Here is a 27,466-nt window from a genome sequence, read left to right as displayed (position 1 = left end):
TTAAGGTGGATTTTGTGTTATAAAATGCACTATTAGGATTGAAAAAGGATAAATATTTAACTTAGAAATGACAAATTAAACAATTTCCTTGTGGAAAACACACTTAGAAAATATTGGAATTGCTCTTTTTTTGTTCTTCTAAATCTAGATCAGGAAAGCAGTGGAGACTTCAAAGATATCTAAGGAAAAAACACTACTAAAACAACACAAGCAAGTGTGGTGGCAGGAACACCAACGGCTAACTGATGTCAGGTAAGAACTGAGGGAAATCTCTACAAGAACATGTGGGACTTGCTAAGAGCTGCACTTAGAAGTTCCATAACTTTCTATGTTAATTGAACCACTAAAAAGAGTTAAAGTTACAGTTTGATTGTGAGTTAAATTAAAATTCCTTCATTTCCTCAATTTAATTTGAAATCCAGTGAATACATTAATATAGTTTTTGCTTTCCTTCAGGGAAAAAAGATCATCTTCTATATCTGTTGATCATTTATTCTTCTACATTTCCTCTCATACTTGTAATTATTCGTATTGCCCTTAGCACATTGAATTATAATATCTTGTTTACATGTTTGTCTTCCCTATGAAGTGCCAAACAAGGGCAAACATACCATCAGTTTTATCTTTTCGTTGTAGGATTCATAGGAGGAGACAGAGAAAAGATTTCAATAAATGAATAAAAAATGAACTAAGGAGTTCAAGTTGTTCACTGATTTCTAGATGTAGCTGCCTCATGACTAACTTAGTCAATTTGCATTTTTGACTTTTGTTAGTATTTCTAGCACTTGTTTCATGATGAAGCAACAAAATAACGATTCTATCCTTGTTCTTAATTGTAATCCTTGAAAAATACATTTCTTTCAAAGGTTAGGGCAGAAAGAGAAGGCAGATATGTTTCCCCTCCATATGAAACATGTATACTAGTTTTAATGATGGTGGTATTTATAAAGTATGCTTTTTAAAATGTATATTTTAATCATATATTTTATATTAAAATAGGTTGTTTTATGGTCTTATTCTAAGTCAAATGCAAAGGTCATTAACTTTACCTTTGATAAGTACTTTTATAGGTACTTTTCAAATTAGTAGGAGTTTCTTATTCTGTTAAGAGATTCTGAACTGAACTAAAAGGCTCATGATTGGAAATGGTTGTACAACATTGTATAACTTAAAACAAACAAAAACAAAATTATATGGACTCTATCACCATGCTGCAACATAAAAACAAATCAGTCCCATTATACGTCTCAAAAAGTCACCTTTTATGGAGAGGATGTTTGAGCCCATTAGAAATTTTTTTAAATTTGCATAACTTGGTAGAAAGAAAAGCTGTTAGAAAATTTTTATTACAGTGCTCACTGATGTAAGCTCAAAGGTAAAGGATGACACTGGTAAAAGTTTTTATCTTGGCTGTTCCACATGCTTCTAAATGTGTGCATTAGCTGTTCTAGAGCTAGATAGAAGAGGCATATACATATCATTATGGAAAATGGTTGACCTGGAATGACACAAAGGCAATGGAAGGGAGGAGCATTCAAGGAATAGCCTTAAGTGTTGAAACTTGTAAGTGCTGAAAACAGAACAAAAAGAAGAATTCTAAGATAATTTTCTGTGTTATTCTAGAAACCGGATTCATTTCAATATGTTTTCAGTGAAAGAAAAACTAAGAGTGAAAGGAGGAAAGTTAGAGAAGTGGCTTGATTTGTGGAGAATTTAGGGACCACCAAAAAGTCAGGAGTGTGAGCTCCAACCTTTAAAAACCTATACTCCTTTTTCATAAAAGATTAAAAATAAAATATTCTTATGCTTCACCATAGGAGAGTCTGTTTGAGACTCTCAGGCCCACAGAAGGTGGGGGACTACAATGACATTGAACTTTTGTTGGGCTATTTAGTATGTGCCAGGTAATACGGTAAATAATTTATATGCTTTATTTCATTAAGTCCTTATGACCACCCTACAGAGTAGGTATCTTTGTGTCCCCACTTTATAGGTGACAATCTTGAGTTTCAGAGGATCAAAGTTTTTCACAGAAGGCAAATCAGCTTGTTTATGTGAAGATGGCATTGGAGCATTTGCCTTTAACTCCTGCACTCCAGGAACTTGGAGTTCAGAAGCTTATCTCCCCCACAGGGTTCCATTCATATCACCTGATTATTGAATTAGTCTAATCTTGCTAGCAAAAAAATTTTTTTTTGGCCAATTTTTAATTCTTTGAAATCTGTCCTAAGGAAACTAGACATACAAAATTTCTAAATATATAGTTTTTTAATATAATATTTAAAATATATAAAATTTAAATTTATAAAATTTCTCACTTAAACTTATAAAATTACATTTAGTATTTAATGTGCTTTCCCAAACTATACCTCTTGGAAACCTCGATATACTTTCTTAGAGGCACTTGCTTCCTTGTTTCAGAATGACTGGTGTAGAGTTAAGGAGGGAGTTATTTATATTGACCATGTGGTAAAGAATTACAATTTTTGTTTTAGTCAGAATTGTTGAATCATAAAAGTTGGAAGGTTCATTTGTACACTTTACTACTTGTATGATAATTCCTACAAGAGATGTTTTATAACCAAATCCCTTAGAAATACATGTAGTCTCTTGCTCACAGTTTTGGTTTTATTTTCTTTCTTCTTTTTTCACAGTTTTAATCTTAAAATATTATTTTAAAAATGTCTCCTTTTTACAGAGGGTATCATGGGTTTTAACCAACAACAATTAAATGTCTATAAATAAATCTTTAAAGAGAAAATTGACACCAGTATTCATACTGTGCAATTCAGAGCCTCAAAGAACTCTCTAAGCCCAGCTCCTGAGTGCCTTCCCCCAGCCATTGGTTGTGAGACTCCCTTCTCTGCCTCTGTGGTATGCTCACTTGGGACAAACTCAGGTGAGAAGTGAATCAAATAGCTGAGTGTTAGGAACCAAGCTGCCTGACCTGCTAAGTTCCTTCCTTGTGGGAGGGACAGAGCTTTGACCTTCAGCCTACTCTGGTACCCTAATTTTCTGCAGGTCTCCTGGCTGTTAATTTCATTAATGAAACTTTATCATATTCTCTTGCTCTGCCTTTCATGATCTGTGTCCCTTTGTTTATTGTTTGCTTATGGCTTCTGTCTCTATTTCTTGTACCCCATGTTTTGTTTGTTCTACCCAAATTGGTAACCAAGTGATTACCCTAGAAATCTCAGGAAGCTCTGGTGATGTTTGATGTTCTGAGGAGACTGATTTTATACCTAGAACTTTGGCACCATCCTGGAAGGATGAGGACATATATGGCATAGACTCCCGAGAGTTCAATAACACCCATCACCAGGCTGGTTTACCTTGCAGGCGGTTGCATTGCAACTAGGCAGATCTAAGAAGTAGGTGAACATATCATCTAGGCAAAAACTCAGGAGACTTTTTTGTAGTGCTGTCAGATTCACTGGTAACAAAGGATAGGCCAAATAGCATTAGGAGGTACTTAAATTGGCAGATTTGGGCACAGAAAGCTGCCTTACATTTGCTCACTCTTCAGAGGGGAAGACATTGTATGTGCTGTAGAGTTCCACCTTGGAAAACACCCGAGACCTGGTCTAGCAAGTCAGTGATGAATAGGACAGGATTCTCTTCTCCAGAGTTACAATTTTTATTGCTCTTGAATCCACCAGAATTATATTTAAAAGATAGATAGATATATAGATAGATAGATTGATATTAGTTGGGGGTGGGGAGGGCCAGAAGTAGAGAGGGAGAGTCTTACGCAGACTCTGCACTGAGCATGGAGCCCTATGCAGATCTCAGTCCCACAACCCTGAGATTATGACCTAAGGCTAAAAATGGTCAGATGCTTTATTGGCTGAACCGCCCAGGAGCCCCAACCACAATTTTTATATTTACTAAATCAAATTCTATAAAACAAATATTCTTTGAGATACTCCATTGAGAATAATGAATTTCATGTTCCTATAAATTAGAAAATCTATTTCTTAATCACCTCAAGAAAATCACCTCAGTGCACTTTAGCATAATCAAGTTTTTGAGAAATCCTGTGCTGAAACATATGATAAGCTGAAACATATCAAATTTTGTTTAGTTTACTATTTCCCATTCCCCCCAATCCCAGCATCTCATTGACAGTATTGTTTTATAGAACATAATTCGGGAAATGTTAGCTTATATTCACAAGCTAGTTTCAGAGTCTCATAGTTCTTGAGGACTTAAAAAAATGCTTTTGAATTTTGTTGGGCAATTAGGACTATCAGAGAAAAAGCCTGATCTTGGCAGATGGGTTAGGTTGTTAATCTAGGAAACCAAGATGGAACTTACTAGAATTATTACATGTAAGTAGCAGGTTGGTCTCCTGGATGAACAAAGCCAATTCTCCTATTGGCTTGTATGTTTTACTATGATTTTCTGGGTGCTGAAAACTTAAGGGAGTTGAGCTAGTTGGTTGATAAGTGCTGTGTTTTTGTTTAAACAAATCCACCATGAAATAATTTGTTTTTATTCCACAATTATGCAACCATCCTTCATGTAACAGTTTCAAATATTTTTCTGGCAAAAACTACATGTTAAAAAAGTAGACAATGAAGTATCATCTACAATAGTATCCCTCCATTATATATATATTTTTAATCACTAATTTTTTAAAAAGATTTTATTTATTTATTTATTTGACATAGAGAGAGAGATCACAAATAGGCAGAGAGGCAGGCAGAGGGGGAGTGGGAAGCAGGCCCCCGGCTGAGCAGGGAGCCCGATGTGGGACTTGATTCCAGGACCTTGAGATCATGACCTGGGCTGAAGGCAGAGACTTAACCCACTGAGCCACCCAGGTACCTCAAATCCTTCCATTATAGATACAAATAAAACCTCTGTCCATGTAAGTAAGTTGGCTTAGAAGATAGTGGCACATATATAAAATAGAATACTATGAGGCCATTAAAATAAATGGCAATTGTGAGAATTACTTAGAAGTATCTTTTTAGAAAGATTTTATTTATTTATTTGACACAGAGAGAGAGAGAGAGATAGCAAGAGAGGGAACATAAGTGGGGTGGGGGTAGGAGAGGAAGAAGCAGGCCTCTGGCTGAGCAGGGAGCCTGATGTGGGGCTCAATACTAGGACACTGAGATCATGACTGAGTAGAAGCCAGATGCTTAATGACTGAGCCACCTAGGTACCCCTAGAAATATCTTAAAATGTTATTGAAAAATCCCAATATAAAATGGTAAATATGCCATAAGTATAGTTATTTAAAATATATATATGCATGTAGACAGGGACTGGAAACTTATATGCAAAAATAAAAATAACCATTGTATTAAAGTAATTGATGCTATTTTCTTATTTTATGTCATTTCTGATGTTGATAAATGATAATCAAAACTCTTTTCTATGATTTCATTAAATCTGCCATAAGCATGGGATAAACTACAATGTTTTTGGATGTCCATTTAGAGCTGTTTATGGTTTTATTCTAAAAATGACTGTATTTAAATAATGTGATAAAAAGTCATTAAGATATATTACTTTTATTAGTAATTAAATTCTACTTGTACTCCCATTTCCCTATTTCAGGGCCTCATGATCTCTTAACTTTTGAAATAACCTCCATGTTGGTCTAGGTTTACCTGATCCCCTCCCTCTTCATTTTCTGTTTTTATTGACCACTCCTTCTCCCAGCCCACACCCCATTTTGCTGCCTTGGGAATCTTTCTAAAACACAGATCTGCTTGGCAGGTGAGGTCAGCTGAATATCCCTCAGTGGCTTCCTACTGCCCTAAGCTCTTTCCACACAAAGCAATGCTAGGATGTGCCATGCGCTTGCCTTTATGCTCATGCTGTTACTTCTACCTGGGGTGTTCGCTTATGCTTCTAACTCCATGTCTAGCAAGTGTATGGTCTGAATAAATGAACAGGTGAATTTTTAAATCTATGTATGTTTATGATTATTTAAAAAAAACTGATGGAGATAATGTCTATTTCAGATGTAAAGTGGAATCTGAAATAAAATCCTTTCTCAGTGAAGAAAACATTGGAAATGAATGTCTTTCTGACCTTCTAAATTTTGGTGAGTTGTTTTCCTTTTTGATCCTATGTTTAAAGGGGAGATTCATTTTGAAGATGAAAGTGGGCCACTCACCATAGGTTCTCTTCCTATTAACTGCTTGTTTTTTTCTGAAGGAATCCAAAGCTAAATATGCATTGTAATGACCAGTTCTTGAAGGAACTTAAAATAATAAGGGGCTACCTGGATGTAATTTTGTTTCTTCATAGAACAAGAGTTATCAGAACAATGGTGCACATATCTTAAGAATGTGATAAGTCCTATTCAGCAATTGAGAGCAGATCTAAAATACAGACAGCATCACATTTCACAGTATTCATGCTCACATATTGAGCTTAACTCGGTGAAAGTACTGGAAGAGGTCAGTATATTACCATTACTTCTAATAATGTAATATTCCATTTTTGTTCCAACTAGAACAGTTTGACATAGGAAATAAATGTGTGCCTTGTATTTAAATAGAAGGTAGGGGCACCTGCGTGGCTCAGTCCTTAAGCCTCGACCTTCAGCTCAGGGCATGATCCCAGGGTCCTAGGATCAAGTCCTGCATCAGGCTCCCTGCTCCTCGGGAAGCCTGCTTCTCCCTCTCCCACTCCCTTTGCTTATATCCCCTCTCTTGCTCTCTCGCTCTCTTTCTCTCTCTCTCTGTCAAATAAATAAATAAAATCTTTTAAAAAATAAAAATTTAAAAAAAAACCAAGGTATAGCAAATTGTGTCTCTTCAGTATCTTAAACGTATCCCTGAATCTGTCCAAGCATGCTTATTTCTGTCCTGAAAAGTTACAATGACCTCATGACAAGACTCCCTGCACTCATTCTTGCCGCTCTTCACAGTACGTTTTGGGATTCTACCTTAGGTGGAGGGAGATCAAGTCATCCCCCTGATAGATCCCCTCAAGGCCCGTAATTCCTCCTGATACATCCTGGCCTCTCCCTTCTTAAACCTCATGTCTTGCCTGACACTCCCCTTTTTCTTAGACCTTGTCACACTGAGGCTGACCTCCCATCTAGTCCTCAGAGGTGCCAGACTCCTCATCTCAAAGTCTTTGCATCATCTGTTTTCTCTGTCCCACTGATGCCACTTTTTGTCACTTAGGTCTTAGCTTAAGTGTCTTTTCCCGTGAGAGGCCTGTCCTGATCATCCACATGAGAGAAGCTACAGTCATTCTCTATTACATTACCCTGTTTTTATGTCACTTACCTCCTCTTGATAATCATCTTATATATTTTTTAACCCACTGAGCCACTCAGGCGCCCCTCATCTTATATATTTTTAAAAAAAAATTTTGCTTGTTTATTTGAAAGAGAGAAAGAGCGAGTGTGCATGAGCGGGTCAGGGAGGAGCAGAGCGAGAGGGAGAAGCAGACTTCCCACTGAGCAAGGAGCCTGATACAGGACTCGATCCTGTGAACTGAGCTGAAGGCAGATGCTTAACCCACTGAGCCATCCAGGAGTCCCTAGGCAAGGGATTTTCAATGCCTTTAAATAAATAAATAAATATATATATATGTATATATATATATATATATATATATATATATATATATATAATTTATATATATATATAATTTATGAAAGCAAAATAACAACACTACAGAATAACTGAAAAATGGTAAGAAAAATCATCTAAAAGCATACATCTAGTGCTATTATGACTGTGGAGCTTATGCTCTAGTCAGGGGAGGTAGTCAGTAAACTAATAAGAAAATAGATAAGGGGTGCCTAGGTGGCTCAATCGATTAAGCGTCTACCTTTGGCTCAGGTCATGTTTATGGTTTCTCTCTCTCTCTATCTGACAAACAAAAAACAAACAAATAAATAAATAAAATCTTAAAACAAAAATGCATGTCCAGCTGGGGATTGGAGGCAAGGATGCAAAGGGAGGAAGGGGGTGATTAAACCAGAGACAATCTGGTAAGCTCTGTCTTAACACAAACAAAATCCAAATGAGAATGCAGAGTGGCTATGACCCCACTGTACTTCCTAGGCCCATTTTTAGGATATGTGTCTAGAGGTCCACTCTGATAAGCACTATCTGGCTATGGCATTTCTTGAACCCTTTTCCACAGGTCCTCAAAGAGACCTTCTTTTATCTATATCCTCTAGATTGACTTCGTGAAGAAACAATTGAAAGCTGTCTTCGAAAGTCTTAGTCTGGAGCAACAGAAAATAGAAAATTATCTTTCAGACTGGAGTATGAAGGTAAGTGTGATGTGTATAGTAATTTGTTTATCAATTTGTCATTTATGTTAAGTACAACAATCATATAATTTTTTTTCAGTTACTAGATTATTCTTCAGAAGAAAGAAGTAACCTGCTTAGTGAACTGCCTGTGGAATTAGAAAATTTGGAATGCCCATTCCCTGATTTAAAATCTTCAATTCTTCATGAGTTCTGTAACTTTACAGAGAATTATCAAAAGAAACTTCAAGACGTTGATCTGCAGTTAGAAGATATATCCAGGTGATAAGATAACACTACTTGAATTATGTAGATTTCTGCCACTACATTTTTATTTTTATTAGGGTTTATTATACTTCTGATTTATTGTTTTCATAGTTATTATGTGGTTGGAACATAGTCAATCAGCAAATGTTTAGATTAACTATTTGCTATATAAGGGTTATCTTTCCTCCAAGATAATTTTCCTGAACAATGGCTTTAAAAATTTTTATAAGGTTGAAACATGATAAAAATATCACCTCACTGAGCTCTTTATTGAATAATTAAGAAACAGTTTTCAGTAACCATGAATTTTTATTTTAATGTGTGAAACTCCTCTTCAGTGGAAATTTATGAATCAATACTAATAATAATTGATTGCAATAGAAAATGTATCCATGGAATTATGTTACTGGTAATCTGCTGTGATTTGTTCTACAGTAAACACAAAGTATGTTTTATAAATTTTTAAAAAATGTTAATTTTTTTTAGAAAGTGGGACTTCTGGATGTATCCTGGGAATGACAAATCCTCTTCTGAATGAGAAATACAACATGAGGGGATTTATTTTATTTTATTTTTTTATTAACATATAATGTATTATTTGCTCCAGAAGTAAAGGTCTGTGAATCATCAGGCTTACACATTTCACAGCACTCACCATAGCACATACCCTCCCCAAGGTCCATAACCCAGCCACTCTATCCCTACCTCCCACCCCATAGCAACCCTCAGTTTGTTTCATGAGATTAAGAGTTTTGTCTCCCTCCTGATCCCATCTTGTTTCATTTGTTTCCCTCATGATCCCCTGCCCTGCCTCTCCAATTCCTCATATCAGGGAGATCATATGATAATTGTCTTTCTCTGATTGACTTATTTTGCTTAGCATAGTACCCTCTAGTTCCATCCACGTTGTTGCAAATGTCAAGATTTCATTTCTTTTGATGGCTGTTTAGTATTCCATTGTAGATATATGTCACATCTTTATCCATTCATCTGTTGAAGGACATCTAGGTTCCTTCCAAGTTTGGCTATTGTGGACATTTCTACTGTAAGCATTCAAGTGCACTGCCTCTTCGGATCACTACATTTGAAGCTTTAGAGTAAATACTCAGTAGTGTGATTGCTAGGTCATAGGATAGCTTTATTTTAAACTTTCTGAGGAACCTCCATACTGTTTTCCAGGGTGGCTGCACCAGCTTGCATTCCCACCAGCAGTGTAGGAGGGTTCCCCTTTCTCCACATCCTCACCAGCATCTGTCATTTCCTGACTTGTTAATTTTATCCATTCTGAATGGTGTAAGGTGGTATCTCATTGTAGTTTGAATTGAATTTCCCTAATGCCAAGTGATGTGGAGCACTTTTTCATGTGTCTATTTGCCATGTGGATATCTTCTTGGCAGAAATGTCTGTTCATGTCTTCTGCCCACTTCTTGTTTTTTTTTTTAATATTTTATTTATTTATTTGACAGACAGAGATCACAAGTAGGCAGAGAGGCAGGCAGAGAGAGAGAGAAGGAAGCAGGCTCCCTGCAGAGCAGAGAGCCCGATGTGGGGCTCCATCCCAGGACCCTGGGATCATGACCCGAGCCGAAGGCAGAGGCTTTAACCACTGAGTCACCCATGCACCCCCACTTCTGCCCACTTCTTGATTGGATTATTTGTTCTTTGGGTGTTGAATTTGATAAGTTTTTTATAGATTTTGGATATGAGCCCTTTATCTGATATGTCATTTGCGAATATCTTCTCCCATTCTCTCAGTTGTCTTTTCATTTTGTTGACTGTTTCCTTTGCTGTGCAAAAGATTTTGATCTTGGTGAAGTCCCAATAGTTCATTTTTGCCCTTGCTTCCCTCGCCTTTGGTGATGTTTCTAGGAAGAAGTTACTGTGACTGAGGTCGAAGAGGTTGCTGCCTACATTCTCCTCAAGGATTTTGATGGATTCCTGTCTCACATTGAGGTCTTTCATCCATGTAGAGTCTATTTTTGTGTGTGGTGTAAGAAAATGGTCCAGTTTCATTCTTCTGCATGTGGCTGTTCAATTTTCCCAACACCGTTTGTTGAAGAGATTGTCTTTTTTCCATTGGACATTCTTTCCTGCTTTGTCAAAGATTAGTTGACCATAGAGTTGAGGGTCTATTTCTGGGCTCTCTATTCTGTTCCATTGATCTATGTGTTTGTTTTTGTGTCAGTACCATATTCTCTTGATGATTACAGCTTCGTAATAGAGCTTGAAGTCTGGAATTGTGATGGTGCCACTTTGGTTTTCTTTTTCAACATTTCTCTGGCTATTTGCGGTCTTATCCAGTCCATATAAATTTTAGAATTATTTGTTACATTTCCTTAAAAAAATTGATGGTGCTTTGATAGGGATTGTGTTACATGTGTAGATTGCTTTAGGTAGCACAGATATTTTCACAATATTTGTTCTTTGAATCCATAAGCATGGAAGGTTTTTCCATGTCGTTGTGTTTTCCTCAATTTCTTTCATGAGTACTTTATAGTTTTCTGAGTACAGATTCTTTACCTCTTTGGTTATGCTTATTCCTAGGTATTTTATGGTTTTGGGTATAAATGGGATCAACTTCTTAATTTCTCTTTCTTCTGTCTTGCTGTTGGTGTCTAGAAATGCAACTGATTTCTGTGCATTGATTTTATATCTTGATACTTTACTGAATTCCTATATGAGTTCTAGCAGTTTTGGAGTGGACCCTTTTGGGTTTTCTACATAGAGTATCATATCATCTGCAAAGAGTAATAGTTTGACTTCTTCTTTGCTGATTCGGATGTCTTTAATTTCTTTTTGTTGTCTGATTGCTGAGGCTAGGACTTCTTGTACTATGTTGAATAGTAGTGGTGATTATGGACAGCCCGGCCATGTTCCTGACCTTAGGGGAAAAGATCTCAGTTTTTCCCCATTGAGAATGATATTCACTGTGGGTTTTTCATAGATGGCTTTGATGATATTGAGGTATATACCCTCTATGACTACACTGAAGAACTTTCATCAAAAAAAGATGCTGTACTTTGTCAAATGCTTTTTCAGCATCTATTAAGAGTATCATATGGCTCTTTTTTTTCTTTTATTAATGTAGTGTATCACATTGATTGATTTGCACATATTGAACCAACCTTGCAACCCAGGAATAAATCCCACTTGGTCATGGTGAATAATTCTTTTAATGTACTGTTGGATACTATTGGCTAGTATTTTAGTGAGAATTTTTGCGTCCATGTTCATCAAGGATATTGGTCTGTAATTCTCCTTTTTGGTGGGGTCTTTGTCTGATTTTGGGATCAAGGTAATGCTGGTCTCATAAAATGAGTTTGGAAGTTTTCCTTCCATTCCTGTTTTTTGGAACAGTTTTAGGAGAATAGGTATTTATTCTTCTTTAAATGTTTGGTTGAATTCCCCTAGGAAGCCATCTGGCCCTGGACTCTTGTTTGTTGGGAGATTTTTGATGACTGCTTCAATATCCTTTCTGGTTATGGGTCTTTTCCGGTTTTCTATTTCTTCCTGGTTCAGTTTTGGTAGTTTATACGTCTCTAGGAATGCATCCATTTCTTCCAGGTTGTCAAATTTGCTGGCATATAGTTGCTCATAATATGCTCTTATAATTGTTTGTATTTTTTTGGTGTTGGTTGTGATCTCTCCTTTTTCATTCATGATTTTATTTATTTGGGTCCTTTCTTAATTCTTTTTGATAAGCCTGGCCAGAGGTTTATCAATCTTAATAATTCTTTCAAAGAACCAGCTCCTAGTTTCATTGATCTGTTCTATTGTTCTTTTGGTTTGTTTCATTGATTTCTTCTCTGATCTTTATTATTTCTCTTCTCCTCCTGGGTGTAGGCTTCCTTGCTGTTCCTTCTCCAGCTCCTTTAGGTGCAGCTCCTTTAGGTTGTGTATTTGAGACCTTTCTTGTTTCTTGAGAAAGGTTTATATTGCTATATACTTTCCTCTCAGGACCACTTTTGTTGTGTCCCAATGATTTTGAATAGTTGTGTTTTCATTTTCACTAGTTTCCATGAATTTTTTAAATTCTTCTCTAATTTCTTGGTGGATCAACCAATCCACTCTAATTTCTTCGTGGATCATTCTTTAGTAGGATGCTCTTTAGCCTCCATGTATTCGAGTTCTTTCCAACTTGCCTCTTGTTATTGAGTTCTAGTTTCAGAGCATTGTGGTCTGAAAATATGCAGGGAATGATACCAGTCTTTTGGTACTGGTTGAGACTTGATTTGTGATCCAGGATGTGATCTATTCTGGAGAATGTTCCATGTGCACTAGAGAGGAATGCGTATTCTGTTTGGGTTAGAATGTTCTGATTATATCTGTGATGTCCATCTGGTCCAGTGTGTCATTTAAAGCCTTTATTTCCTTGTTGATCTTTTGCTTAGATAATCTATCCATTTCAGCAAGGGAGTTGTAAAAGATCCCTACTACTATTATTGTCTTATTGTCAATGTGTTTCTTCAATTTTGTTATTAACTGGTTTATATAATTGGCTGCTCCCATGTTAGGGGTATAGATATTTAAAATTGTTAGATGTTCTTATTGGACAGACCCTTTAAGTGTTATATAGTGTCTTTCCTCATCTCTTATTATAGTCTTTGGCTTAAAATCTAATTGATCTGAAATAAGGATTGCCACCCCAGGTTTCTTTTGATATCCATTAGCATGGTAAATTGTTTTCCACCCCCTCACTATAAATCTGGAGGTGTATTTGGGTATAAAATGAGTCTCTTGCAGACAGCATATCAATGGGTCTTTTTTTTTTTTTAATCAATTCTAATATCCTGTGTCTTTTGATTGGGACATTTAGCCCATTTACATTCAGGGTAACTATTGAAAGATATGAATTTAGTGCCATTGTATTGCCTGTAAGGTGACTGTTACTGTTTATTGTCTTTGTTCCTTTCTGGTCTGTTACCTTTAGCCTCTGTCTTTGCATAGAGGACCCTTTTAATATTTCCCGTAGGGCGGTTTGGTGTTTGCAAATTCTTTTAATTTTTGTTTGTCCTGGAAGCTTTTTATCTCTCCTTCTATTTTCAATGATAGCCTAGCTGGATATAGCATTCTTGGCTACATATTTCTCTCGTTTAATGCTCTAAATATATTATGCCAGTCCTTTCTAGCCTGCCAGGTCTCTGTGTATAGGTCTTTTGGCCATCTAATATGTCTACCATTGTATGTTACAGACCTCTTGTCCTGAGCTGCTTTCAGGATTTTCTTTTTGTCTCTGAGACTTTACTATTAGATGATGGACCTATTTTATTATAAACCTATTTTTATTGATTTTTAGGGGGATTCTCTGTGCCTCCTGGATTTTGATGCTTACTCCCTTCGCCAGATTAGGGAAATTCTCTGCTATAATTTGCTCCAATAAACCTTCTTCCCCCCTCTTTCTTTTTCCTTCTTCTGGAATCCCAATTATTCTAATATTGTTTCATCTTTTGGTATCACTTGTCTCTTGAATTCTGCCCTCGTAGTCCAGTAGTTCTTTGTCTCTCTTTTGCTCAATTTCTTTATTCTCTATCATTTAGTCTTTTTTTTTTAATCATTAATTATCTCTTCTGCTTCATATATCCTGGCAGTAAAGCCTCCATTTTTTATTGCACCTCATTAATAGCTTTTTTTATTTCAACTTGGTTAGTTCTTTTTTTCCTCAGAAAAGGATTTTATTTCCCCAGAAAGGGATTCTCTAACATTTTCCACTTTTTTGAGGCTGGCTAGTACCTTGAGAATCATCATTTTGAACTCTAGTTCTGACATATTACTACTGTTTGTATTGATTAGGTGCCTAGCCTAGCTGTCGGTAGTGCCTCTTGTTCTTTTTTTTTTTTTGTGGTGAGTTTTTCCACCTTGTCATTTTATCCAGGTAAGAATAGATGAATGAGAGTACAAAGTACTAATAAAAGGGTAGCAACAATCCTGGAAAAAATATATACTAACCAAATCCGAAGAGACCTGAAGCTGGGGGGAGAAGGATGGGAGGGAAGAAATAAAAAAATATATAGATATATTAGACTGGTGAATAGAACAGATCTACACACTTGATTTTGGGTGTATTTTGGTCTTTTAGAAGAAACTACCTCCCCAAATTTTAAAGACAGAAAAACTTACATACATATACAAAAATAAAGATAAACACAATAAAGGATGGAATATGACTGTAAAGATGAAATTTTAAAAAGATTCTAGAAAAGGAATTGATATGATAAGATGTTGGTTGAAAAAAAAAAAAGAGAAAAGAATGTGATCAGGCTGGAGACTAGAACAAAGCTATGCAGTTAATTTAGGATATATTTTGATCTATAAGAAGAAATTGTATCCCAAAATTTTAAAGAAGGAAAAACCTATATGTATACAAGAAATAAGGTTAAATACAGTGAAGGGATAAAATATGATTATAACAATAAAAATTTTAAAAAGATTTTTAAAAAGGTATTGATAAGGTAAAATAGGTAAAAAAAAAAAAAGTTAAAATAGGAAAGCGGAAAAATTTTTAAAAATAGAATGAGAAAAAAATAAAATTTAAAAAAAATTTAACTTTGAAGGGTGCCTGGGTTGCTCAGTTGGTTAAGCCTCTGCCTTCAACTCAGGTCATGATCTCAGGGTCCTGGCATTGAGCTCTGCATCAGGCTCTCCGCTTAGTGGGGAACCTGCTTCCCCCTCTCTCTCTCTGCCTGCCTCTCTGCCTACTTGTGATCTCTCTCTCTGTCAAATAAATAAATAAAATCTTTTAAAAAAATTAACCTTGAAAGACTAAAGAATCATGGGAAAAGAGCCATGAATTCTGTGTGTTGCATTCCCCTAGCTCTGGAGTTCTGCAGTTCTCATTGATTGGTGAACTTGGTCTTGTCTGGGTGTTCTTGAGATCTTCTGGGGGAGAGCTGTGATTCTCATATGTCTTTGCCTGAGTCAGAATTGCACCAACCTTGCCAGGGACCAGGTTAAGTAATCTGCTTGAGTTCGCTCTCGGGAGCTTTTGTTCCCTGAACGCTTTCTGTATTTGGAGGCCATGAATAAAAATACCAGCCTCCCAATTTCCAGCCCAGAGCATCTGAGAGATCAGGGCCCCCACTGCTCAGTACAGCCTCAGAGAAAAGCTGTTAATCACTCCTGCTCCCTGGTCTCGGGCTGCACTCTGAGCTCATCCAGCCTGTGATGGAGCATTTCTATCTCTGGTATATGGCCCCATTTGGAGTCTCCAAACCAAGCTTCTACTTGTCTTACTTGGAGAGGCAGTCCTTGGTGATGTCTGACTCCTTCCTGACCCATGTTTTTCTTATATCTCTATTGGGATGGTCAGGTGTTTATTGTAGGCAGACACTTTTTGGTCTTCTAAGAGTCCCTTCTCTCCCTGCCTCTCTGCCTTCCTTTATTCCATCCCACCTTGCATTAAAGCTGGAGGAAAATTAATAATGTATCTTTTATATGTGTTGATTGATTAATTAATTACACTTTAATTGAAACTCAGTCACAGTGAAATGTTAACCCAGCCGTGCACTTAGTTGAAGTCTCTAATTGTAAAATAAACATCCTTTCTCCCTTCCCCATCCCAACCTTGTTAAGGAGATTTTAGAGTTCATCAAGTAAGAAGGAGAGAGTTTTTTGTTTTTGCTCTTTTGTTTTTCTGGGGGACGCATTATAATTAGGCTGCTTGTGGCTAATGAAGAAGGTAATTTTGACCCTTCCTTTTTAAAGGAAACTGTGTCATCAAGAATCTTTATAAATGTGAACGATCATTGTTTAGAAATAATCTTAAAGGAAATAATCATGGAAGTGAAATGAATAGTTGGCTTCAAGGATAGTCAATATTGTTTTTTTCCTTTCTTTAGTGATGGCAAAATCTTCAAAATGACAAAATATCCAACAATTAGAGGATTACCTTAATCAATTATGATATACCTATGTAATGGAATGCCACACTGTCATTAATAATTATATTAAATAATTTTTAATGTTACATATAATTTCAATAAGTTGCTTGCAATTAGAAATTAGGCCACAAAATAGTGGAGTCTCTCTCTCTCTCTTTTTTCCCCCTTTTCCCTCTGAAAGTCTATTTATAGATATGTCTATTTATACATATCTACAAAGCTACAGAAAAAACTGGAAGTTTATCTAAACCAGCAATAACAGTAGTTATCCTCAGGAAGTAAAATTATAAATAAGTTTGGCCTTCCTGCTTTTTTCTATTTGTAAAGCAAAACACAGACTTTAAAAATTTAAGTTAAAGAGTGTAGGGGATACTATTGATATTTATTGAGTACCTGTTAAATGACATGACAGGTACATGCCATTTTGACTGTCAATATAGCCCATTTAAAAAATGACTTTACAAAGAAACCGCAGCAAAGTGGAAAGTGAACAATCTCTCCAAAGTTTCTGAGTTACCAGATAGCTGAACAGGAATGAGTTTCTTCTGCTCATCTGAATTGAAAGCTTTCCTTCACACCATTCCAATTCAACCATTTACATGTATCAGTTGTGTTGCTAAATTGCAGTGCTGTTGAACAGAAGTACAATGCAGGCCACAGATGTGAACAGCATATAGAATTTGAAGTTTCTAAGTAGCCATGTTAAAATATTTTTTAAAGGATGAAATTTAATAGTATATTTCATTTAACTCAATAGTTCAAAATATTAGCATTTTGACATACAATCAGTATTTCAAAATTATTAATTAGATACATTACATTCCATTTTTCATATGAAGTCTTTGAAATCTGGTCTGGATATTAATTACACTTGCAGCACACCTTAATTGGTGTGCTAACCACATATTAAGTCCTGAATAACGACATAGTGGCTTGTGGCTACTGTCTTGGACAACACAGCTTTAAAGGAGGTTGTCTTTAACTCTAACATATTTTTTTTTCTTTAAATCTGACAGCAATTGAACCTATCGCTTTATTCAATATGTGTGAAGCTATTTAGATTTTATTTAAGCTGTATTTCATTAGTAACATGAAGACAAGTTTAATTGCTTGTTTTAGACTCAGATGAGATTGTGGCTTTAATTTCCTAACATTTGGATGAATTAATCATATAGATGAGACATAATTGTCTGATGCTCCATTTAGCTATGTCAGATCTGAAGCCAATATACAGCAAAGCTATAGAGTGATAACGAGTTATTTCTACTTTATTGTCTGATAGGCATATTAAATTTTAAATATTGATTCATAATTATTATCCTGTTATTTTGTGAGATCAGAATCTGAATACTATTTAAAATCTACACTGATTGTAACAGTTTTGTCCCTCTATGTGTACATTGTCAAGGCCTATAGTTTCATATTTTTTCAACTAAATTATTTCAATTTACTCGACTTGTTACTTGAAAGTTACTAAATAGTAACTAGTAACTTACTACTTGAAAGTAGTAACTTTCAAGTAACAAGTCAAGTAAATTACTAACTAGTAAGTTTCAAGATAACTAGTAGCATTATATATGTTTCCTTATATATGTATTTTTTCTTTTTCTTTTTTTTTAAAGATTTTATTTATTTATTTGACAGAGAGAGATCACAAGTAGGCAGAGAGGCAGGCAGAGAGAGAGGAGGAAGCAGGCTTCCTGCTGAGCAGAAAGCCCGATGTGGGGCTCAATCCCAGGACCCTGGGATCATGACCTGAGCCGAAGACAGAGGCTTTAACCCACTGAGCCACCCAGGTGTCCCTGTATTTTTTCTTTTAATACAGAAATAATTACATTCATTACAGAAAATGTTTAAAAAACCAAGGCAAGCAAAGAGAAGGAAGTAAAAGTTAGTCTTTAGTTCCCAACACCAAGAGACAGTCTCTGGTAACAATTTATATATTTAAATTATATGTATGTTTATAAAAATGAAATGTTTATAGAAATGTATATTTATACATATACATTAAAAATGAAAACATACTCTACACCTACTCGTTATTTTTCCTGTTTGTGAATCAAATCTAATATTATTCATTTTTCCAATCAGTGTTTACTAACCTATGTCTTAGATCACTGTATTAAATATTCCTTTACAATGTATTTTTTATTATACACATGACATTACAATATGTCGTTGTACCAGATAAATTCAATCCATCTTCTGGCTTTAGACAATTACTTAGTATACATTTTGATATTTGGTTAAAAACCTTGGGACAAATAACTCTGTTGCTATATTTTGAGTAATCTCATGATTATTCCCTTAACATGAATCTCTAAGGATGGAATTGCTGAGTCAAAGGGATTGAAAAATTATAATACTTTTGAGAGTATGGCTATATTGCCCTCCAGAAAAGTAGAAACACTTTATACATTGACCAACAGACTTTCCATTGTTTGGTTCATCTTTTGGATTTCGTTGGATTTTATAATCCTGTGCGAATATCCCCAGTGTCCTGTTCATATTCTCTTTCTCTCTCTTTTTCAGTACTTATTTACATAGCATAGCTCTGTCACTGTCTTTTTGTGAAAGTTTTGCCAACAGAATCACCAAAAAGATGAAAAAGATAAAAGGCAGCAGCAGAAACTTAGCACTCAGGAAACAATGAGTGACTTCATGTAATTTTCTTTAAAATATGTATATTTTAAAGATTTTATTTATTTATTTATTTGACACACACACACAGAGAAAGATCACAAGTAGGCTGAGCAGCAGGCAGAGAGAGAGGGGGAAGTGGGCTGTCTGCTGAGCAAAGAGTCTGATGTGGGGCTCGATCTCAGGACCCTGAGATCATGACCTGGGCTGAAGGCAGAGGCTTAACCCACTGAACCACCTAGGCGCCCCTAAAGTATTTTTAATAAATAAATATTTACATATGAGGATATTGCTTGATGAATACAAGATAGAAGAAAAAGAAGAAAAGGGACGGAATAACTGATACTTGCTTACTTGATGACGTTACGACGAGTTAAAACAATGGGGCTTTAAATTACCAGATGGGATTCTTTTTAGAGAATGTAGTCTCAGAAATTTTGGAAAATTTCCTTGCCTAGGAATGTCCAGTCTCAGGTTCAGACATTTCTGGTCTGGGCTGGTTGTATGTCAAGGGTAGTTAGTAAGTGGAAAAGTGCTCATAGGAACATGGTTGTTTGAACATTGGTGTGTTCACTTAGTTACATTGGTTACATGACCTACTCGAGCAACACCTGGGTAACTGCAACTCTCATTTTCTCTTGAGGTATTCCAACATGGTTTGTCCAACCTGATTTTGCAATTTATATTTTTTAGAGGGAGGGGAGGTCATAATTGTAGACTATGATTTATTTTTTGTCATACATATTTAATAACTTTCTCTTAAAATAAATACATCATTGAAAATACTTAATTACTTTATGACTCTTGAACTAAAAGCCATATTTGACAACTGTTTAACCTACTTCAGGTTTGTTGTGGGAATAAAGTATATTTTAAGTTCTTTTGGCTATAGTGTAATGCATTTTATCAAGGGAGAAAAATGGATGCATTTTCTATAGGATACCTGAAAAGCTAGTCTTAGAGTTTGCCTTGCTTGATTAATAATTCAGCTTGTATATTTATTTGGATGTTATGTTTGTTTAAATGTATCTGTGAGGATAAATCTAGAAATAGTAGCTGTAAGTTTCTAGGTTCAACTGTCCTTATTGTTAGTATCACTGAAGCCCACACCTACCTTCTTGATATAATTGTTTCAGCTAGAAACTACACAGTGTAGTGGTGTTTGAGGCTACATTTCTTAATACTTTTGGAGACTGAAAAATCTGCTTTTTATAGGATGAAGGAGTGAGAGTCATTTATGAGAGGTTTCTGTTCTTTGGTGGATATGAAATCAAATTAATCTTGAGTAAATCAGATTGGAGAAAATGGAAACACAGCAGCTTGAGAGATTTGTGTCCAGGACAATTGACATATGTTATTTTTTAACCTGGATAATACAGATAGAGTTTATTATTAACATAATAAAATATGTGTAGCTATAAACAAAGACAAGATTAAAATTACTATGGACAGGATTGCCAAATTTTGACAAGAGAGGAATTATAATGCCTATTTTATATATCAAATCAATTGTTCATAACAAGATTTTCCTACTCCTTGTACCTTGAGGTCCAATCCTTTGAGGAAACTGTATCATTAGAACTGAGTCTATGGAGAACCAGTAACATAAGAAATTATAATCACCATTCTCAGGCTTATGTTTATCTGCAGTCTTAGTGCTTATATAAGAACGTAAAGTTGAATATTGATAATGTCTAAAAAATAATAAACTTCTCTAGGAAAGAGAATCATCAGTCCTCCAATCTACTCTATAATTTCTTAATGACTACTGATGGTTTGAGGTGATATTACATTTTTATGTGGCATTTAAAATTTCAAAAGCCTGAGGCACCTGCCCTGCTCAGTCATTAAAGCATGTGACTCTTGAACTTAAGGTTGTGAGTTTGAGCCCCACTTTGGGTGTGGAGCCAAATAAATAAATAAATAAATAAATAAAATGTCAAAAGCCCTCAATGGTTAATTTAATGTTTCCTCATGCCATCCCAAAGTAATAGGCCAGCTTTATTATTCTTGTTTTTGAATCTGGAAAACTGAGTCATAATGTCTATATAAGTAACTTTTTTCACTTCACCTTTATTGCAGCTAAAAATGTTCTTGTTTCCCCCAAATGAAAAATAACTGGTACATGGGGGCAAGTTCTGGCTCAGTAGGACTAAAAAGAATAGAGCACATTGTGTGTTTGTAGGTGATCTTTTACTGATTGTATACATTCGAGTTTGAGCTGGTTTTGTTTAGTTCTGGGTCTTTGCCTTTAAAATGGTCCTTGATGTTGAATACTTGTCAGTTACCAATCATCAGAGGAATGTTAGTGTAGATGGTGGTCTCTGGACACATTTAAAAAGTCATTTTTCTATCAAGATACCCTATCAAATAGGGTATCTTTGGCTGTAAGTAAGAGAATCCCAACTTAAGTCATTGTCACTTAAACAACAGTGATGTCTTATTTCCCATAAAAATGCAGAAGTAGAGAAGTCCAAGCACAGTGAAATCTGGTTTTCTGCATTCTCTTGCCCTGCTTTCCTGCAAGGTAGATGACTTCCTGCAGCAATTCCCACCATAACACTCAGAGGCAGAAAAAGAACTTTTCTTCCTCATAAGCTAGGAAACCTTTGCCTTAGAAGACTAGTTCTCACATTTCATTGGCCAGAATTGGGTGTTTTGTCCATACTTATACCAAACATTGGCCAGAAGAATAGGAAGCTTGTGAATGGATGTCTGTAAATGGCTTAAAATCAGGCAAGATTCTCTCTCAGGGGTGGGGATGGTGCCCACCTTCCCTGGAGTGGAGGCCTATGGAGAAAGGTAGATCTTGAATAAAATTAGGATTCTGATGAGCAGAAGCAGGAATAGGGAAAATGTTTGCTACTTTTTACCTTTTCCTTACACTTATGATGAATATAATTACTTAAAACATAGCATGTGGAGTGGTTGAGCCATTATGTGTTACTTTTAACAGGCTGTTTTATCTTGATCATACGATCTCAAAACTTCCACTAGGAATTATATTGCCTCTTAAAACTGTGTAGATGGATGTAGGGACAAAGGATGGTTTAGGAGCCTTGCCATCATCCCAGCTACTGCACTTCTAAAAAATATACATTCTAAGTAAAAAATCGAGCTTTCTATGACAACTCCTCCTCCTCAAAAAAAACTAAGAAAAACCAGTGTGCTTGCCATATCAATAGCAGCTTCCATATAAATCACTTAACCTCCTCTTCTGGCCAGATTCATGCCCCTAAACCCTTCTGGAAGAAATTCTGGAGTCATCAATTTTAGAGCCCTGCCATATTTTCACTTTCTTGTGGCCCTCAGGAGACTGTGGCTTTGGATGCTGATGTAAGTTCTGGCTTTACCCTATAGGCAATTTTGTTGTTGATTCTTTAATTCAGTGGATTTTGGCCATACATCTACAACTGATCGTAGCCAAAAGGCTGAGAAGTGAGGGCTTTACTTGCGAGAGCCTACCTTATTCTAGCCATCAACTTCCACCTAAGTAGGCAGACTGGGCAGAGCCTGAGGACCCTGGAAGTGAGAACTGCTAAGTAAGAATGGGTCTCTGGAAAGACAATATACTTACTCAAACAAAATCCAAGGAGAAGATTCTGTTGGTTAGAAGTAACTCTAAGGCTCAGGAGCCCCCTATAAACCCGGCCGGAAACCAAAGAAAGATTTATATTTGGATAATGGGAGTGGGGTATTGTGGTAGTTGGGTGGGGTGACAGTTTCAGGAATCAGGCTAATTAGATTCAGTGTTTGGGTCTGATTTGGAAAGACAACATTAAAAAGTAGAGTCAAGTTATATCTCCTAGAAGGTCAGACCCAATACAGCCCAAAAAGCCAATTACATCAGAGCTATCTTTTACTCACATTAATCCACCAGTGTTTCCTTGCAATCCTACTTCTTAGTGGAGAGAAGCACTAGATGTCTCCTGCCACTGTTACACTAGAAGAGTTAAGAGTTTTTCTCCAGGCCAGATTCACTGTGGCCAGTTGCCAATCTTTAGCTAGCTATTAGATGTATCAGGCAGCTTTAGGAGGTACTACCATTTTGCTGGAAATCTCCCTTCACTCTGAGAAAGTTAAAAAACAACTTTCAGCCATTTGTGAACATAATGGTTAATTTCATAAACTTGTCTCTGCTGATAAAGTACTTGTCACCTTGTTTGCCACCATTGGTTGCCTCTCTGCTTCTCCCCCCACCACAAATGTGTGCTGATGTCATAGAGCTGAAACCTTAAGGAAATGACTTAAGCATGACTAAGAAGAAAATTGGTGGCTAAGTTAATTGTGAGTCAGTTTAGAATTTTTGGAATGATTCAAACAGGTAGAATTAGGGAGACAGTCAGCCTTGGTGTAGTTAGATTCTTATAGCTGTCATTCTTTTCTGAATTACCCATTTTGTATCACATTCTGGGATATCATGTTAAACTTATATCATGGGACTTCATTATGGGGTGGGGATGGTAGGTGGAGACTGAACAGTAGATATTTTATACTTCTGCAGTCTGGAATTTCCTGAAGTATTAGAAGTGCCCAGTAAGCCTAGAAACTGTAAAATCTTGGTATGCTATTATAAAGATGAAAACTATGAAACATTTGAAATCAGAAAATTTGGATGGACAAAAAGAATAGAAATTGCACAGACCTGCCAAAGATTTTTTTCTCTAAAGATAATTTAAAAATTGCAAAAGTTTAGGATAATTTTAAAGCCTTCTTTAAATAAATAAATTTCTTAAATAAATTTTTTAAAATTATGGAGTCACTTTTCAAATTCAGAAAGTAGGAAATGATTAGAAGAGCTTTTAATAGTTGTATAACTTAGCTACTTCTGTCATTGGAATCACCAGCAAAGCAATTAAATTAAACAGGAACTTTGAAGGTAAAATCTAACCTTAGCGGCACCGGGGTGGCTCAATTGCTTAAACAACTGCCTTTGGCTCAGGTCAGGATCCCGGGGTCCTGGGATTGAGTCCTAGGTCAAGCTCTTTGCTCAGTGGGGAGCCTGCTTCTGCTCCCTCTGCCTGCTACTCTGCCTGCTTGTGCTCTCTCTCTGTCAAATAAATAAATAAAACTAAAAAAAAAAAAAAAAGCTAACCTTAGTTATTTTGTATAGCTTAGCTATTTTACATAGGTTTTTCTGTACAATGAAAAGATGTTTGATTAGGAAAGATAAATGTCCAGATTGGAATTTAGAAATTCAGATTTGTTAAATTTGATTTTATTTTAGAGGCTAAATAGAAAACAGCTACTTTGTTATTCTGAAGAGGCCATTATATTTGAATATTCCTCTTAGATTTTTACTATCCAGAAGACTCAGTATATATATAATGGTGGGGGCTTTCTCCCTCACAAACAGCATCCTAATGGAGATGTATGACTATGCTATTACTATTGCCAGTATGAGTATTTGCCTCAAAATTTAAGCCGTTGGCTCTAAAAACTGCTATAAATACTCTAAAATAATAATGTTGTGAGTATTTATGTATCATTTTAAAGTATGTTTTTTGTTTTTATTCTATGTATACTAGAAAAATGACTTACAGTTTGCATAATTGTGGTAATTGGAAAAAGTTGTTGAAATGTGAGGTTTCTAAAATCAATAAGAAGAGCAAAATGGATGTGATCTTTTGTGGCATACTTGGTTTGAAATAGTTTCGATGTTATATTATCATTTCATATGTTTAAGTGGTTTTAATGTTGTCACTATAATGGCACGTAATTAATACATTGACACAATACGTAAAAATGCACTCAGTGCCACAGATTCTCCTGCTGCTATATTTATTTATAGCAATGCACACTGCTTAATGTGTGCTTTTATTTGAAAAGCATTTTTGTAAATGTTTGCCATTTGCACTTTCTCTTTGAGTGTAGCCGAAATCTTGCACCACCATTCAATATGAGAGATCATCAAAGCAATTAGCTTAGAAGTACTTCTCCATTTACCAAAGGATTAAAACTATTTTTTGAAAATTATGGGTAAGATGGCTTAGATACAATCTTAGGTCAGGTTCTATAGAAGCAAAGCTGAGACAGGAATTATAAGAACAAGTGATATGTTGGGCAATGCTTTCAGGAGAAGGATGGTAAGGAAAGAAAGAGGAGGGGAAAATGGTTCTGCATGGAGGTGAGCTCAGTGGAAACAGTCTGCAATTTGCTTCCACAGTGAAATTCTAGAGCATGAATAGTATCACAGAGTTGGTTGCATCGTGAGGCAAGTGGGTTGACCTTCTGTACCCCCATATCAGCCAAACATTGGTGGCAGCTGCCCTCAAAAATGGGTGGGAGAGAAGCCTCCTGGGCTTCTCCCATTTGGTCTGGGGCAATTCTGCAGAGAAACAGGTGCATCTGTGAATTATCAGCATCTTGGTGATGGGACTTCTAGCTAATAAGGGAGATCTAGCATGGCACCAACAGCATCCACCAAATAGATGGATGACAACTTAAAACAAATGGACATATCTTGAAAGAAGTTGCTGTGGCTGATATCGAAGAGATTACTGCCTATATTCTCCTCTAGGATTCTGATGGATTCCTGTCTCACGTTGATGTCATTTATCCATTTTGAGTTTATCTTTGTGTACGGTGTAAGAGAATGGTCGAGTTTCATTCTTCTACATATAGCTGTTCAGTTTTCCCAGCACCATTTATTGAAGAGACTGTCTTTTTTCCACTGTATACTTTTTCCCGTTTTGTCGAAAATTATTTGCCCATAGAGTTGAGGGTCCATATCTGGGCTCTCTACTCTGTTCCACTGGTCTGTGCATCTGTTTTTATGCCAGTACCATGCTGTCTTGGTGATCACAGCTTTGTAGTAAAGCATGAAATCAGGTAGCGTGATGCCCCCTGTTTTATTTTTGTTTTTCAACATTTCCTTAGCGATTCGGGGTCTCTTCTGATTCCATACAAATTTTTGGATTATTTGCTCCAGCTCTTTGAAAAATACTGGTGGAATTTTGATCGGAATGGCATTAAAAGTATAGATTGCTTTAGGAACTATAGACATTTTAACAATGTTTATTCTTCCAATCCAAGAGCATGGAATGGTCTTCCATCTTTTTGTGTCTTCTTCAATTTCTTTCATGAGTGTTCTGTAGTTCCTCAAATACAGATCTTTTACCTCTTTGGTTAGGTTTATTCCCAGGTATCTTATGGTTCTTGATGCTATAGTAAATGGAATCGATTCTCTAATTTCCCTTTCTGTATTTTCATTGTTAGTGTATAAGAAAGCCACTGATTTCTGTACATTGACTTTGTATCCTGCCACGTTGCTGAATTGCTGTATGAGTTCTAGTAGTTTGGGGGTGGAGTCTTTTGGGTTTTCCATATAAAGAATCATGTCATCTGCGAAGAGAGAGAGTTTGACTTCTTCATTGCCAATTTGGATACCTTTTATTTCTCTTTGTTGTCTGATTGCTGTTGCTAGGACTTCTAATACTATGTTGAACAAGAGTGGTGAGAGTGGGCATCCTTGTCGTGTTCCTGATCTCAACGGGAAGGCTGCAAGCTTTTTCCCATTGAGGATGATATTTGCTGTGGGTTTTTCATAGATAGATTTGATGAAGTTCAGGAATGTTCCCTCTATCCCTATATTTTGAAGCGTTTTAATCAGGAACGGATGCTGGATTTTGTCAGAAGCTTTTTCTGCATCGAGAGGACCATGTGGTTCTTCTCTCTTCTCATATTAATTTGTTCTATCACATTGATTGATTTGCGAATGTTGAACCATCCTTGTAGCCCAGGGATGAATCCCCAAAGGCAAAGGAAACAAAAGTGAAAATAAACTTTTGGGACTTCATCAAAATCAAAAGCTTCTGCACAGCAAAGGAAACAGTCAAGAAAACAAAGAGGCAATCCACAGAATGGGAGAAGATATTTGCAAATGATAGTACAGACAAAAGTTTGATATCCAGGATCTATAAAGAACTCCTCAAACTCAACACACACAAAACAGACAATCATATCAAACAATGGGCAGAAGATATGAACAGACACTTCTCCAATGAAGACATACAAATGGCTATCAGACACATGAAAACATGTCCATCATCACTAGCCATCAGGGAGATTCAAATTAAAACCACATTGAGATATCACCTTACACCAGTTAGAATGGCCAAAATTAGCAAGACAGGAAACAACATGTGTTGGAGGGGATGTGGAGAAAGGGGAACCCTCTTACACTGTTGATGGGAATGCAAGTTGGTGCAGCCTCTTTGGAGAACTGTGTGGAGATTCCTCAAGAAATTAAAAATAGAGCTTCCCTATGACCCTGCAATTGCACTCCTGGGTATTTACCCCAAAGATACAGATGTCATGAAAAGAAGGGCCATCTGTACCCCAATGTTCATAGCAGCAATGGTCATGGTCGCCAAACTGTGGAAAGAACCAAGATGCCCTTCAACGGATGAATGGATAAGGAAGATGTGGTCCATATACA

At 36.2% G+C, this 27,466-nt stretch overlaps 1 protein-coding gene across 1 annotated transcript in view; it reads left to right on the top strand.

Annotated features, from left to right (window-relative positions):
- Nucleotides 1-27,466, top strand: part of CCDC148 (coiled-coil domain containing 148) — a 205,252-nt gene that overhangs the window by 41,663 nt on the left and 136,123 nt on the right. The window contains exons 4-8 of the mRNA XM_044242110.1: nucleotides 149-252; nucleotides 5,982-6,064; nucleotides 6,271-6,422; nucleotides 8,168-8,263; nucleotides 8,343-8,524. Of these exons, the coding sequence (XP_044098045.1) occupies nucleotides 149-252; nucleotides 5,982-6,064; nucleotides 6,271-6,422; nucleotides 8,168-8,263; nucleotides 8,343-8,524 (617 nt within the window). The remainder of the gene's footprint in view (nucleotides 1-148; nucleotides 253-5,981; nucleotides 6,065-6,270; nucleotides 6,423-8,167; nucleotides 8,264-8,342; nucleotides 8,525-27,466) is intronic.

Source organism: Neovison vison, chromosome 3 (genome assembly GCF_020171115.1).
Source record: "Neovison vison isolate M4711 chromosome 3, ASM_NN_V1, whole genome shotgun sequence".
NCBI lineage: Eukaryota > Metazoa > Chordata > Mammalia > Carnivora > Mustelidae > Neogale > Neogale vison.
Note: the sequence above shows the minus strand (reverse complement) of the source record. Positions and strands in the feature narration are given on the sequence as shown.